We start from the raw sequence: 13,869 nt of genomic DNA, 5'->3' as shown, positions 1-13,869 counted from the left end.
TCTTTCATGACCATAATCCTATTTCAATGATAAATAAAACATGGCTCTGGAATGTGGAAGTCCAGAGTCCAGGCTCTGGTCCTACTAAACAAGACCACTACCTTCACCTTTTTTTAAAAATATGAAAAGGAAAAAGCTTAAAACCCCTCTGAGCCCAGAGAGAGTAAACTCACAGTGAGGGCGTAGGTGAGTCCGAGCCCCACCAGGCCTTTTAAGGAACCTTGCTCTGTACTCCAGATGGAGGCTACCGCTGCTGTCAGCACGATCACCGCTCCAAGGTAGTCCTAAAGAGAGACAGAGAAGCCAAAACATGGTGTTTGACCTTATTGTGTTTGTGGAGGTGATCCAGATCACACATGAATTAGTTCTGCAGACCTCCTACTACACAGATGAAGAGAGACCAGAGTCTGGAGGAGTCTAGGACTGCGCTAAAAGGCTAGCTGAGCCCCTTCAACATATAGAAATGTCACAGACATGCTTTAATGCAGTGGTTTTCAAAGTGTGAGGCAGGCCTCCCCTGGGGGGCGCCACAGAGCTTCAGGGGAGGCGCGGAACCATAAACCAGAAAAAAAGGTGATTCGCTTTGCTAACCTCTGCTGTGCATGGAGCAAAATGGATAGACTTATAGTTACTATAGGGGCTATGCTATAGAGCAGTGTTACTCAACCAAAGAGCCACATTTTTGAAAAATCCCTTTGCAAGAGCCACAATCTAAGAGGTGAAAAGTGTCAAAAACAGCTCGAAGTAGCAATAGAAATAGGTTAAAGGTGGCAAAATGGTCAAAGAGTAGCACAGAATGGGTGAAAAGGGGAGAAAATGGGGAGGAAAAGTGGAAAAATTGTCAGAAAGTAGCGGAAATGGGTGAGAAGTGATTAAAAAAAAATGGATGGAAAGTGACTTAAATGGGTAAAAAGCAGTCATGAATGGCAAAATGGTAAAAAAAAAAAAGAGGAAACAAGTGGTATGTAATGGCAAAGCATAGTTTAAATGGGAAAAAAGCGGCAAAAAATAGTAAAAAAGAGGGAAAAAATTTGGATAAAAGTGGCAAAAATTGTGAAAAAGTGGCAAAAAAAAAAATTTGTGAAAAAGGGCAAACATTGGGGAAAAAAGGAAACAAGTGATATTAAATAGCAATGGGCAGCTTAAATGGACGAAAAGTGGCAAAAAATTGTAAGGAAAAAAAGGGCAAAAAAATGGGATAAAAGTAGCAAAAAGACGTAGCAAAATGGCCAAAAAATATGAAAAAGGGGTATTTAATGGCATTATAACCAAATAAGAGGGAAAGGCAAATGTGTAAGGACATTTGCAAACCAAAATATCCAAAATATATCAATGTTAAAAATGTTTAAAGATCAGACATAAATGTTTGAAATATTGTTTATTTATTTATTTTTAATTTCAATCCTCTTTGTAGGTTGTGGTCCACCGAATGAATAATTTCTTCTTAGAGGAGGCTCACTCTCCCACACTTTGAAAACCCCTGATCTAAGGCATGTCGGCTCAGGAGATGTGCCTTCCCATTCAGCAGGATAAGAGAGAAGAAATCTACCGTCACTGTATTGTCAGCAAAGTCCAGATTAGGGACATCGCCAGATGTACCTTATGCACTGTGACTACAAAAAACTAGGAACAAACCAAACCATGACTCCCGTGGGCTGTTACAGCCCTGACATAAGGTCATAAAGTGAGATCCTCACCGTTCGGACCTCTAGCCAGCGGTTGGCTGCAGACAGAAACAGATAGGCTGTGTTGTTGGTGTCTGTCAGCTCCAGCATGCGCTGTTTGAATCGAGCTTCATGTCTGAAACAGAGAATAAAACACATTTATCATCATAAAAACATCCCTCTAGTCTTTAGATCATCTTCATCCATCATCTCTTAAACCTCTTTTAATGTTTCTTCTTTGTTTTATTTGTTTTAATTGAAAACTTTACTGTTTATTTATGTCTCTTTGTAAAATCATCCTCATCTGATCCTCCAGCATCCTGTTTCAGTGCCATGAGGGAATAATGGTTATCAAACTGGAGAAAAAGGTCAGAGAGGTCGAAACAAGAAGGTTAACTTATTTTAAAATTAAAAAAAAAAAAAAATTCTGTTACTCCATATGTTAAATTTGAGGATTTATAATCAAATCCAGACCAGCTTTAAGGAGAGAAAATGATGGATAATGAAAATGGGAGCTGACAATGACTGCCAAGAATCTTTTTTCCTCAGCGTGTCTGTGTGCAGTTTAGTTTTTGTATGTGTAATTTGTGTATTCATGTGTCTGTGTGGAGGAAGAGGAAGTCCTGAGGGAGAAAATGAGCAAAAAAAAAAAAAAAAAAAAAAAAAAAGCCTGAGAGCTGTTTAATGTTGGATTAAAGCAACGATGGGAAAGAGAGAGAAGACAGAAATACAGGACAATTCTGCTGCAGTTTCCGTCAGCATCATCGTTCCTAAACACGCCACTTTAACAAAAATAAATAACAGTTAAAGTCTGTAAATCTGCAGAGAAGGAGGAAGAAACAATAATGGCAGACATTTATTCATGCTCCGTGCAGAAGAAGGAGTCCGTCTGCTACTGTGCATTGGTACAGAGGATGCAGCCAGCTTTTTAGAAGGAAAATAGGTACGAAAAGAGACGCATACACTGGGATTTACAGGATTTGTTAAGGACAGAGTCTGTGTTTGCTGTACCTGAAAGCTCGTATTGTGGTCAGACCCTCGGCCGTCTCAGAGAAGTGACAGAGTAGAGGAAGCTGGGTGGAGTCGTCCAGGTCTTGCAGGTCCCTGAGAGAGGAAATAAAGTCAGAGATATATTGTCACAGAACCTGGATTCACATCTTTATTTAACTGCAAAATCCACAGATTCCCTGTCGACTCACTTTGAGGCGACCCTGAAGTATTTCTGGATGAAGTAAAAGGCCACGGCGAGAGGAACGAGGGCGATGATGAACCATGGAGTGATACGGGAGATGACGCCGATGGCCGACAAACACAGCAGTGTGGATCTGGTTAAAGACTCGAGCGTCGGAGGAATGTGCTGCAAGAAAAAGAGGCAATGGCATGGCAAGGATCCAGATCACTTATCAATTTATGGGCAAAGAAAGAAATGTCTCTAAAACCGGCCGAGGATGGAGGGGGACTCAACATGATAGCCATTTGCTGTCTAGATAAATACTGAACCCTTTAAATATATTCAGTCCAGTCTTGCATCATAACTGAGCGTCTCCTTTGACCAGCGTAGCTACCGTAGTGAAGGCCAGCCAAACTGAGGGCTCATGGAGGTCAGCAAAATCTTGGTCCATTGTAAAGTTAGTCTGTGACAATGATATTTCATTTTAACCTGAATGATTATCATTCTTATCTTATCTACTTATGCCAGAGTTTATAGAACTTCTTCAAAATGTAAACGCTTTTTCTTAAAACAGAATAAGATGGGTTTAAAAAGGGCAAAAATGGGCAGAAAAGGTGGTGAAATAGGATTACAAAGTGGCAAAAACGTGTTAACTAAGGCAAAAAAAAAAGTTAAATTTGTAGAAATGGGCAGAAAAGTGGTGAAAAGGGGTTGAAAGTGCCAAAAAAGGATTTTAAGTGGCAGAAAATTAGTTGGCAATGGCAAAAACTGGCAGTAAAACGGTGTTAAGAGATTATGAGTGGCAAAAATGGGCCAACAGTGACAAAAAATAGGTAGAAAGTGTCAAAAAATGGGTCAAGTTTTGCATAAACAGCCATAAAAAGTGGTGAAAAGAAATTATAAGTGGCAAACATGAATTTAGAGTGGCAAAAATTGGGTTTAAAGTGGATAAAAAGAAGGAAAGGTGGTGAATAGGATAATGAAGTGGCAATAAAGGGTTAATTAAGGCAAAAAAAAAAACTGTTGAATTGGCAAAAACAGGTAAAAAAGTGGTTGTAAGTAGCAAACATGGATTTAAAGTGGCAAAAATAGGCATAAAAAGAGGGTAGAGAGTGGTAAGATATGTCAAATATGGCAGAAACAGGCAGAAAAAGTGGGTTACTAGTGGCAAGTATGGGCATAAAATTAGTGAAATGTGATTAAAAATGACAACAACTGGCATATAAAGCAGTGATAAGGAGTTATAGAGTGGCAAAAGGGGCCATAAAACTAAGCAAAAATGGTCACCAGTGACAAAAATAGGTTTACAGTAGTTAAAAAGAAATTAAAAGGTGGTGAATAGGATTAGAATATGGCAAAAATGGATTTAAAGTGGCAAAAATGAGCATAAGCAGAGGCAAAAATGGCTCATTAGTGGCAAAAATAGGTCAACAGGGACAAAAATGGGTAAAAAGTGGCAAGACAAGATAAATATGGCAAAAACAGGCAGAAAAAAAGTGGTAAAAATGGGCTACTAGTGGCAAATATGGATTTTAGGTGGTAAAAACGGGCATAAATTTTAGTGAAATGTGATTAGAAATGACAACAATTGGCTTATGAAGTGGTGAAGAGGAGTTTTAGGTGGCAAAAATGGCAAAAAAATAGGTTAAAAAGTTGCATATCAGGCAGAAAAAGTTGTGGAAAAGGGTTACAAGTGGTCAAATATGGACAAAAACATACGTGAAGTGGCAAAAGTGAGTCAATAGTGGCAAAAACAGGCTGAACAGTGGTCACAGAGAAACATTTGCCACCTATAGAGCTAGATTAAGCAGATATTTATTAAAAAGCCTGTTTTTCCTCTGCGTACCTGGTCGATGATGTTGGTGTCAGCTGAGAATCTGTTGAGGATCTGACCGAGGGGAGTGATGTCAAAGAACCTGAGGACAGAGATTAGAAATGCATTAAATTCAACTGGAACCCACACTATCCTCCTCATAAACACATTTCTAGACTTTTGTCTGCTTCGTTCTGTTATTTTTTTCTGTTTTAGGTGTTACAGCACTGCCATGCCCTGGAGATGCTGTAGCAGCTAAAAGCCATGATAACGTTACGTAACTCATCAGTAAATTACAGGTGCATAAATACAGATTACGCCTCTAATCTCTGAGCGTTTATCCATTCATTAAGGCACAGGTATCTTCCTTTTCCTTCACATGTCTTTTGTGTGTTTTGTACCTGATGGGGGCGTGGATGATCTTATTGAGCAGGTTGTGGTGCAGGTTTGTGGCTGCAGAAACACCTAGAAACTCTACAGTGAGTGAGGTGATGAGACATAGAGTGATCCCAGCCACACAGAGGATGATGAACACCAGCAGGTAGTGATTGTTGCTCTGCCAAACACAAAAAAAAGAACCAAGGAGATAAACATCTGGGCTTTTCCCATCAGGCACCTCAATTCAACACAAACATTCATATTCTAGAGATTCAGATCCTCACATAACAGTCAAACCCTTAAAAAAGTAAAGTAAACAACTATTAATGGATTATTTCTACCTCTCCTTCACTGGTGATGTTGCTCATGGAGGTATAGTTTTTATCTGAAGTCCACTGGGCTAACCAGTAGTCGATGGCCACGATGACCGAGTGTTTGAGGAGTTTAGACGAGATCATGAGGAAGACCATGAAGAACCCACCAGAGGACAGGTAACACCAGCACACCTGAGCAGAGGGCGGAGCATTCGCATCAAAACTGATCCATAAAAACATATTATTCTAAACCAACAGCTCTGTCAGAAAGTGTTTTACCTTCCAGGGAATCTTCGACCTTCTGCTGGTGGTTGTTGACATGTTGTCGTCCTCTTCCTCCTCCTCTTCTTCCTCTGATTGGATAAAAAAGCAGCCAATGGGTATAGAGCACTCAAACATAACAGCATGCCCCCTGATCATATGTTCTCTTACATTACATATTTACTTCTCTGCTTCATGAACTTCCCCAGAAGAGTATGACATCTTTTATTTTGAAGGGGGAGAAAAGGAAGTGTGGCGTTATTATTGGCAGTGACTAACAGCCGTGAGCTGAATAGTTCTCAAACATGGACACCATTAATGCACAACTATCTCTGCTTTATAAAACAAGCTCAGTGATAAGTGTCCCGTTGAACACTCCTGGTGCTTGTCATCTCCGTCAATCCTCTTTCCTGAGATAAAAATGATGTTTTAAATCTGGCTTTTCTCGACAACACTAGCTCAGGTGTCATGCTAAAGGCAAACTGAGACATGAGATGTCTAACAAGGCTTCAAATCGTCTCAGTCAAGCTGTCTGTAATAAATGCATGAGATAAAAGAGCCAAGTATGGCAGTAGTTTAAAAAAAACACCAACTTTCAACGCTTCACTCTCTGAAGACTGAGTTTATGTCCTTTTTATCCTTGCTGGAAATAAAAGAATATTTAGTTACCTTCGTCTTCATCATCGATTTGATTCTTGGCCTCTCTAGAGTAAAACGCTCTCCTCAGCGTTTTCCTCTCCATCATCGTTTGACTGTCCTGCTGGATATCCTAGAAACATGGATACACAGCAGGCCGTGAGACACCAGGATGGACAGTATCACAATATGCTGGGGTATCAAAAATATGCTGGGCTATCAAAAAATACCCATTAGGGCTGGGCAATTCATCACAAATTAGATTAGATCAATATGGCCTGCTGCAATTTACAAATTACAGAAGTTGCAATATTTCTTTAACTTAGAATGTGTGAATATACACGTTTAATACATTCAGTTTTAGCAGCAGCAGAGATTTTATGCACGGAATGGTTTGCAAAAATCCTCCTTTTTGTGTTTTATGTACATTTTTCTTAATCAAAAAAAGAGACATAAAGATGATAATCCCCTTCAACAAAGCAATTGATAACAAATTTGCAATATGAGCAAAAATAACTGCAGATGTGTTTTTAATCATTCTGCCCTAGTTCATTATAATATTGATGAAGCTTAGCACTGGTTCACAGAAATCATACACCCAGCCACAATCAGCTGATCCCAATTATTGCCTCCCAGCACCCACAGCCAATCACAGCTCTTTCTCTCAACACAGCCATGTATTTAAATATGACGTACTTCTCACTAATCCCTGCTTGCATTAATGCTGATACACCACGCCGCATCTGCTGGCAAAGCCTCCTCCATCCAAGCATCCTCCTTTATAGACTAAAGCTTCACCTCCTCCACCCCAGCCTCCTCCTTTATAGACTAAAGCTTCACCTCCTCCACCCCAGCCTCCTCCTTTATAGACTAAAGCTTCACCTCCTCCACCCCAGCCTCCTCCTTTATAGACTAAAGCTTCACCTCCTCCACCCCAGACTCCTCCTTTATAGCATAAAGCTTCACCTCCTCCACCCCAGCCTCCTCCTTTATAGACTAAAGCTTCACCTCCTCCACCCCAGCCTCCTCCTTTATAGCTTAAAGCTTGATGGACCCTCATATTCAGAATCCTGCTGCTATGAATCACTTGCTTCTGAAATGAGTTTATTGTTTTCAATACACATCGTCATAAATGCGTCTATCCATGCGGAGGTTTCTAGCTCTGCACTCCCTGGAAAGTCAAAGCAGCTGCTTGTCTAACCCAGGGAGCATCTTTACGGCAGATCCTTCTCTGCCAAGTAAACCTACAAATCTATTTTGCAATAAAATGGTAAACTGCGCGATGAGCATGTTCCTGACTGAATGTAGATTATAATATAGAATGACTTATTGCCTGAATTTGTTGACATATACATAAGATGAGGAACCTAATAATAATTGCATGTTAAATTGCAATCACAATACTAGAGAAAAAAATCGTAATTAGATCATTTTCGAAACTTGTTCAGCTCTACTGCCAACGACAGTCCTCCTCTATCAATAAAGGCATAAAAAGCCCAAAAATATACCTTTAAAATATTGCATTTTATCACTCTTAAATTTTCTGAATTTAATAATCTTCCCAGGCTGCCAGTTGGTCATCTCTGCATTATGGCCATGTGTCTCACTACCTGATGTCTAAACCAGATTTGAAGGAAGTGTTTCAAACGTCTTTCTCACCTTTTCCAGCTCCTGGTCCTGTCTGTTCATTAAAGTCTTCCAGTGATCGTAAAGCTCCACGTCATGAGTCTGAATGTCCTTCAGAGTTCCTTCTCTCAACACGGAGCCGTCCTTCATCGCTATGATCTGGACAAGAAGCACAAAATAGTTAAAACATCTTCACTAATAATCAACATCAAGTCTTTCTGAACATCTGAAGACATCTTCCCTTTGAAAGTGTTGCCATCCTTACCCAGTCTGCATGTATGAGGTACTGCAGTTTATGTGTGACCAGGACTACGGTGCGTTTATCATCCTGCAGAAACTTCAGGATTCCCTCCTGCATCAGGTGGTCGCTGAGGTGGATGTCCAGAGCGGAGAACGGATCGTCCTGAGAGACAGCAGAAGATACAGCATTAAAACTTTGTGACATTTTGGAGGACTTACTAATGAGTTGATGCTGAAATCATACTAGATTAAGATCCTCAAGTTGGACTAACACACCACCCAAACTGAACTGTGACCTCTGTGAACCCACCCTCTGACCCCTTCAGGGCCCCTTATCCTCTAGTTGGGAACCGCTGCTCTTGAGAAACCGCCTGCTCTATTTAGCCTTTCTCTTGTTTTCCTCCACGTCTTCGTCTCAGATTGATCTGTGGTGATGAATTACTGAGAGCACTTAAACCTTGTGCTTGTTTGTCCCTTACGGTCTCTCCCTGGGTGCGCCAATGCTGTAAAGTGTTTGGTATAACGTGCTAATGGAGCTCTAGCTATGATTAATTGATGTATTTTATGATGAGATTGTAAGATGACGCATAATTCAATCCTGGAATCAGATATCAGAGCAGCCTCACTTTCCCAGAGAAACTCTCCTGATGAAAGAAAACATCCCCTCCTCATTAAACCCTTTTAAACACTAAACTGCTCCAGGCGCTACAAAGTGTGATGAGTGTTTAAAAGAATGCCACTAATAGGTTTGGATGTGAATAAATATCCAATTAAAGGCTGCAGTGGCAATAGGAAACAAGGCAACGACTCTCAAATATAAACACATGACAGCATGGCGGAGAGAGAAGGACACCTCCTCATCCCAGAGGTCAGCATCCACTATCTGTTTTATCATTAGAAATATGCTGGGTGAGGATGTGACCTAACTCATGAATCTAATTCAGATTTAGACAACAGCACCATGGCTCAGACACTCCTATATCGCTGTAAACATCAGAGAACTCCAGCAGGTGTCAGATCTCTAAAGCTCACCAGGAAGACGATGTTGGTGTTCTGGTAGAGAGCTCGGGCCACACAAATCCGCTGCCTCTGACCTCCACTCAGATTGATGCCCTGAATCATGAAAACAGAGGAGGAACACATAAACATATCAGTGCTCTAGTAACATAAAATACACTGTTTCACATCTGCTTTCATGTAAAAAGCCAGCTGCATCATTCATTCCAGTATAAAACGCTGAGACATGCATCGTTATGGATGCAAGTCTGCCACCTTCACACAGCATGTGACCCAATAGATGACCTATAAGTTAAATAAGTCATCCGTGAAGCTAGCATACCCTTTCTCCAATCTCAGTTTGGTCTCCAAACGGCAGCAGGTCGATGTCTGGCTGCAGAGAGCAGGCGTCAATGACCGCCTTATACCTGGAAAGCATGAGAGCATGTCGGAAAAGATCTTAATGCCCCCTCTTATAAATGATGTGAACATTAATAGAGTTAGAATCCAGCTGCTTTTACATCATCTCCTGAGAATCGATGTAGAGACTACCTCCCCACCTAGAGGGTCAAGCTTTACTCAATGAATCAACACGTGATCACACATGCTCATCATTCTTTTTGCATCTATCTGTCCTAAAACACCAGTTTTACCATCAACTGCCTCATCCCTACATCCCTTTAATCTTGCTACCCTAACCTTCATTCCTTGACCCCTACATTCTTCTCTACATCACTTTAATCCCCCAGTCTTACCTTCATCCCTCAACCTCTACCCTCCTTCATACATCCTTTAATCCCCCTATTCTTACCTTCATCCCTTGACCTTACCCTCTTTTCTACATCCCCTTACCCCCTATTCTTACCTTCATCCCTCGACCCCTGCCCTCTTCCCTACATCCCCTTACCCCCCTATTCTTACCTTCATCCCTCGACCCCTACCCTCTTCCCTACATACCTTTATCCCCCATCACCTTTATCCCTTGACCCTACCCTCTCCCCTACATCCCTTTAGCCCCCTATTCTTACCTTCATCCCTCGACCCCTACCCTCTTCCCTACATACCTTTAAGCTGACTACAATAACATTCATCCCTTGACCCCTACATTCTCCTCTACATCTCTTTAATGCCCCTCTTCTTACCTTCATCCCTTGACCCTGTACCCTCTTCCCTACATCCCTTTAATATCCCTATTCTTACCTACATCTCTTAAACCTACCTTCTTCCCTACATACTTTTAATCTCTTCTCTACATCCTTCAACCCTTAAAATCATCCTTACATCCCCTCCCCTATACCCTCTTCTTTACATCCCTTAACTCCTACCTGTATCTTAACATCCTTTCATTCCTCAACCTTTTTTCATATACCTTTTAATCTCACCAACTGTTGCCCTTATCCTTACATCCCTTTGTCCAACGATCATTGCCCTCATGCCTTAATCCTTTAATACTTTCATTACTTCCCTTATTCCTACATCCTATGATCCCATTCATTCCTCTACCCTTACCCCATCCCTACATCCCTTAACTCTGACCCTTATCCATGCATCCAATTACACCTTAAACCTTAAGCCATCCCTCCATTCAATCTTAAAAACCTCAAACTAATCTTTTCATTTAAAATTTTCTCATCATAGATAACAATAAACTGTTTCAAATCCTTGTCTTTATTGCCGTGGTCTTTGTTCCTGAAGGGAAAAACATCACAATAAGAAAAACGCTGAAAAACGAAAAAAGCACCCTAGATCTTACCGTTGTTTATTAAAAGGGCTGCCAAATGTGATGTTTTCTTCCACTGTTGCATTCAACAGCCAGGACTTCTGGGTAGCATAGGCCACAGAGTTTCTGTTCTTGCTGGTGCATCATGGGAAACAGAGGCAAGAAAAGAGGTAGAGTGAGAACTACAAGTCGGACATTCATAAAGCTTTTAGAGGGCAGGAGGACTGATCTGTTTCACGACTAGTTTAGTCAAATTAACTATTTTTAGACGCATCTGAACAAATACACTCTTAACTTTAATGCTCAATATTTAGATATGTGCAACATATTCCTAATTTTTACTTAAAGTTTAGATCAGATCAGTTCTCCTGTCCTTAACAGCTTTATAAATGTGACACCCAAACCTAGATGAAGAAGAAAAACGAGAAAGAGGAAGGAGGGAGGATCACGCTTTGGAAGCTGCAAAACTTCACCACAACACAAACGTTTCACTTTGTCAGGCATGAGAGAGAAATATGAAGAATGAATTCAGGTTAATAATGAGCTGAAAACCACCAACAAGAGGAACAACAACCAGAACAGCATTGGTTACAGCAACACATAAAAAAACATCAAGAAGAGCACCAACCACAAAAACAGCACTCTGCTGGGAGTCTTATTTGGAATAATGAGAAATATACCGCCATAAAAATCCACTTCATATTGCTCCGAACCTCTAAAAGAGACGTGTATGAATTGATTTTACCCTCCAGCCTCAAGAATGAAAAGGATAATGTGTAGGGCATGAATTATAAATGAGACAAACTTAATCTGAATAAATATAAACCAAATCAATGCTAACAGATTCGGAGCATGCATGCATTATACATCTGCATGACCAGAGAGAACAGTTTCACAGGTTTTGGGTCAGAGCGTTGACTCCCAGCATGAAAAGCACAAACCACACAGGGGTCAGGATGCACCAAACTGATGATGGCAGGGGAGCAACACAATGAGGAGAGGATGGCACCATAAAGGCTGATGAAGTTCCTGAACACACACAGAGACACGATGCTGCTGCAGAGAAATTACAGAAGCACGACTGTGGATAAGGGGTAGGAAAATATCAATATGTAGAGATATCCGCAGTCTGGCATGTTTGAATAATTATCAAATGGCTGTTACATAAAAATAAGTAAAACCTACACTTGAGTGGGTGCGGGGCCATGCCTGGGGGGGCGCAACAAGGCAAAGCAACACTGGTAGATGACTAGAATAGTTCAGCTTTGACTCCAGCAGTTCTTACACTGTCTGTCTAACATCATTAAGGTTTCAGGGAGTTTTATATCTGACTATATGATCCATCTATTTATAAGTTTAATATTTTTTGTCTGTTGCCTCTTAATTTCACCTTAGTAGAAACATTTCTGTTTTAACTTGTGCTTGTACTCATTTCTTTATTTTGCCAGAGCTGTGTTCAGTATCTTAAAGATTATTTTGAAGTGAATGAAGTATCTGCATCTAAAAAAGTTTAAATAGGGCAGAGATGTCAACCTCAAACACAGCAGGGGTCAAATTCTGAATATGGGTCCAACCTGAGGGCCAAGCAGGGTCCAAATTCAATCATAAACTGTCAACCTCATTTTCACCAGCAATGAATTATAGGGAAAAACCTTAACACTGATGATAAAGGATTTTGAGATTAAAAAAAGTCAAAATGATAAGTTTAAAGGCTAAAATCTGATATAAAAATTCAAAATGATTAGCTCAAAAGGTTCAAAACATGGCATTTAAAGTCAAAATAATGTTTTTAAAAGGCAAATATAGGAGATAGAAGTTTAAAATCATGATTCTTAATGGTCAAAATATGAGATAAAATTCAAAAACATTGGTTTAAAAAGTCAAAGCATGACAAAAACATTTACATTTTGAGTTTTAAAGGTCAAAATATTACTTAAAATTTAAAATTGAGGATGTAAAAGGTCAAATTATGAGATAAAAGTCAAAGTAAGGAGCTTAAAATGTCAGAATAAAATCATAGTCATGAGTTTAAAAGTTAAAAACATGACTTAAAAATTTTAAATTGAGGATCTTAAAAGTCAACTAATAAGATAAAAAGTCAAAATTGTGAATCGAAAATGTCAACATAGTAAATAAAATGTCAAAACCATAACTGTGAGATGCAAAATTAAGAATATGAAATGAAAACATAAATGTATTTTAGCACATTCCTGACTTTTTATCTAATTATTACAAGGATATTTTAAATCCTCATGGTTAAGTTTACATTTTTTAACTGGAGGAAATCTGCAGACCTCAAACCAGTGGGCCGGTTACAATAAAAATACAATGTGATCTGTAACTGTACCATGGGCAGGATTTTGCCCCCGGGCCTTGAGTTTGACACCCCTGATATAGGGGAAAACATCCTGTGTGCAGCAAAGAAAAAAACTTAATGCATTTTATAACATTTAATAAAAAGAGATTAACTAAAGTGATATGTGTCCATGAACCACACAGCCCAAAATACTGAGGGAAATCATTTAAATGCAGAGAACTTATTTTCCAGAACAGTGAAAAATGACCATTAAAGTTAGATTAAACGGGAGGGAAAGGGGAGGGGAATGATGAGGGTCATTTGGGATCACTTCACATTGGAAACAGAAAAAAGGAGACGGGAAGAAGAAACTTCTACCTCCGGATGTCTTCGTCAGTCCCCTCTGACTCTGACCAACTGTCAAAGTCATGTCAGCGCGTTAGAGTGATCCTAAAACCAACCTGGTGTATGTTTGCGAGAGTCAGTAGGAATAACAGACACAAATGGACGACAGGAGGAGAGAGAGCTCACAGCGACAAGCTGACAGAGACGGGACAGGAGGAGGGACAGAGAAAGATGGAGGAGACGGACGTGTTTTCATGGAGATATGAAGCTAATCGAGTTAACCTTCCCACCCAGAGAAGAGGAGCGATGCAGTTTGTTATAATTAAGTTTTGTGGCTTCTTCAACAAATTCTTTGAGCATGAAGACGTCTTAATGTGACAATAACAATCTCAGCTGAAGGGTTAGGTAG

The 13,869-nt window shown here is 40.0% G+C and overlaps 1 protein-coding gene across 2 annotated transcripts in view; it reads right to left on the bottom strand.

The window, feature by feature from the left end:
* abcc9 (ATP-binding cassette, sub-family C (CFTR/MRP), member 9) overlaps positions 1–13,869 on the bottom strand; it is a 77,285-nt gene that overhangs the window by 24,337 nt on the left and 39,079 nt on the right. For both annotated transcript variants that reach the window (XM_041780545.1, XM_041780546.1), the window contains 14 exons: positions 10,853–10,954; positions 9,443–9,527; positions 9,136–9,216; positions 8,129–8,266; positions 7,897–8,022; positions 6,271–6,370; positions 5,620–5,693; positions 5,368–5,532; positions 5,050–5,204; positions 4,682–4,751; positions 2,864–3,021; positions 2,676–2,768; positions 1,698–1,800; positions 174–284 (listed from right to left, as the gene is read on the bottom strand). In XM_041780545.1, coding sequence (XP_041636479.1) covers positions 174–284; positions 1,698–1,800; positions 2,676–2,768; positions 2,864–3,021; positions 4,682–4,751; positions 5,050–5,204; positions 5,368–5,532; positions 5,620–5,693; positions 6,271–6,370; positions 7,897–8,022; positions 8,129–8,266; positions 9,136–9,216; positions 9,443–9,527; positions 10,853–10,954 — 1,561 coding nt within the window. The remainder of the gene's footprint in view (positions 1–173; positions 285–1,697; positions 1,801–2,675; positions 2,769–2,863; positions 3,022–4,681; positions 4,752–5,049; positions 5,205–5,367; positions 5,533–5,619; positions 5,694–6,270; positions 6,371–7,896; positions 8,023–8,128; positions 8,267–9,135; positions 9,217–9,442; positions 9,528–10,852; positions 10,955–13,869) is intronic.

Source organism: Cheilinus undulatus, linkage group 23 (assembly GCF_018320785.1).
Source record: "Cheilinus undulatus linkage group 23, ASM1832078v1, whole genome shotgun sequence".
NCBI classification, from domain to species: domain Eukaryota; kingdom Metazoa; phylum Chordata; class Actinopteri; order Labriformes; family Labridae; genus Cheilinus; species Cheilinus undulatus.
The sequence above is the reverse complement of the archived record's forward strand: the minus strand, read 5'-3'. Positions and strand labels throughout refer to the sequence as shown.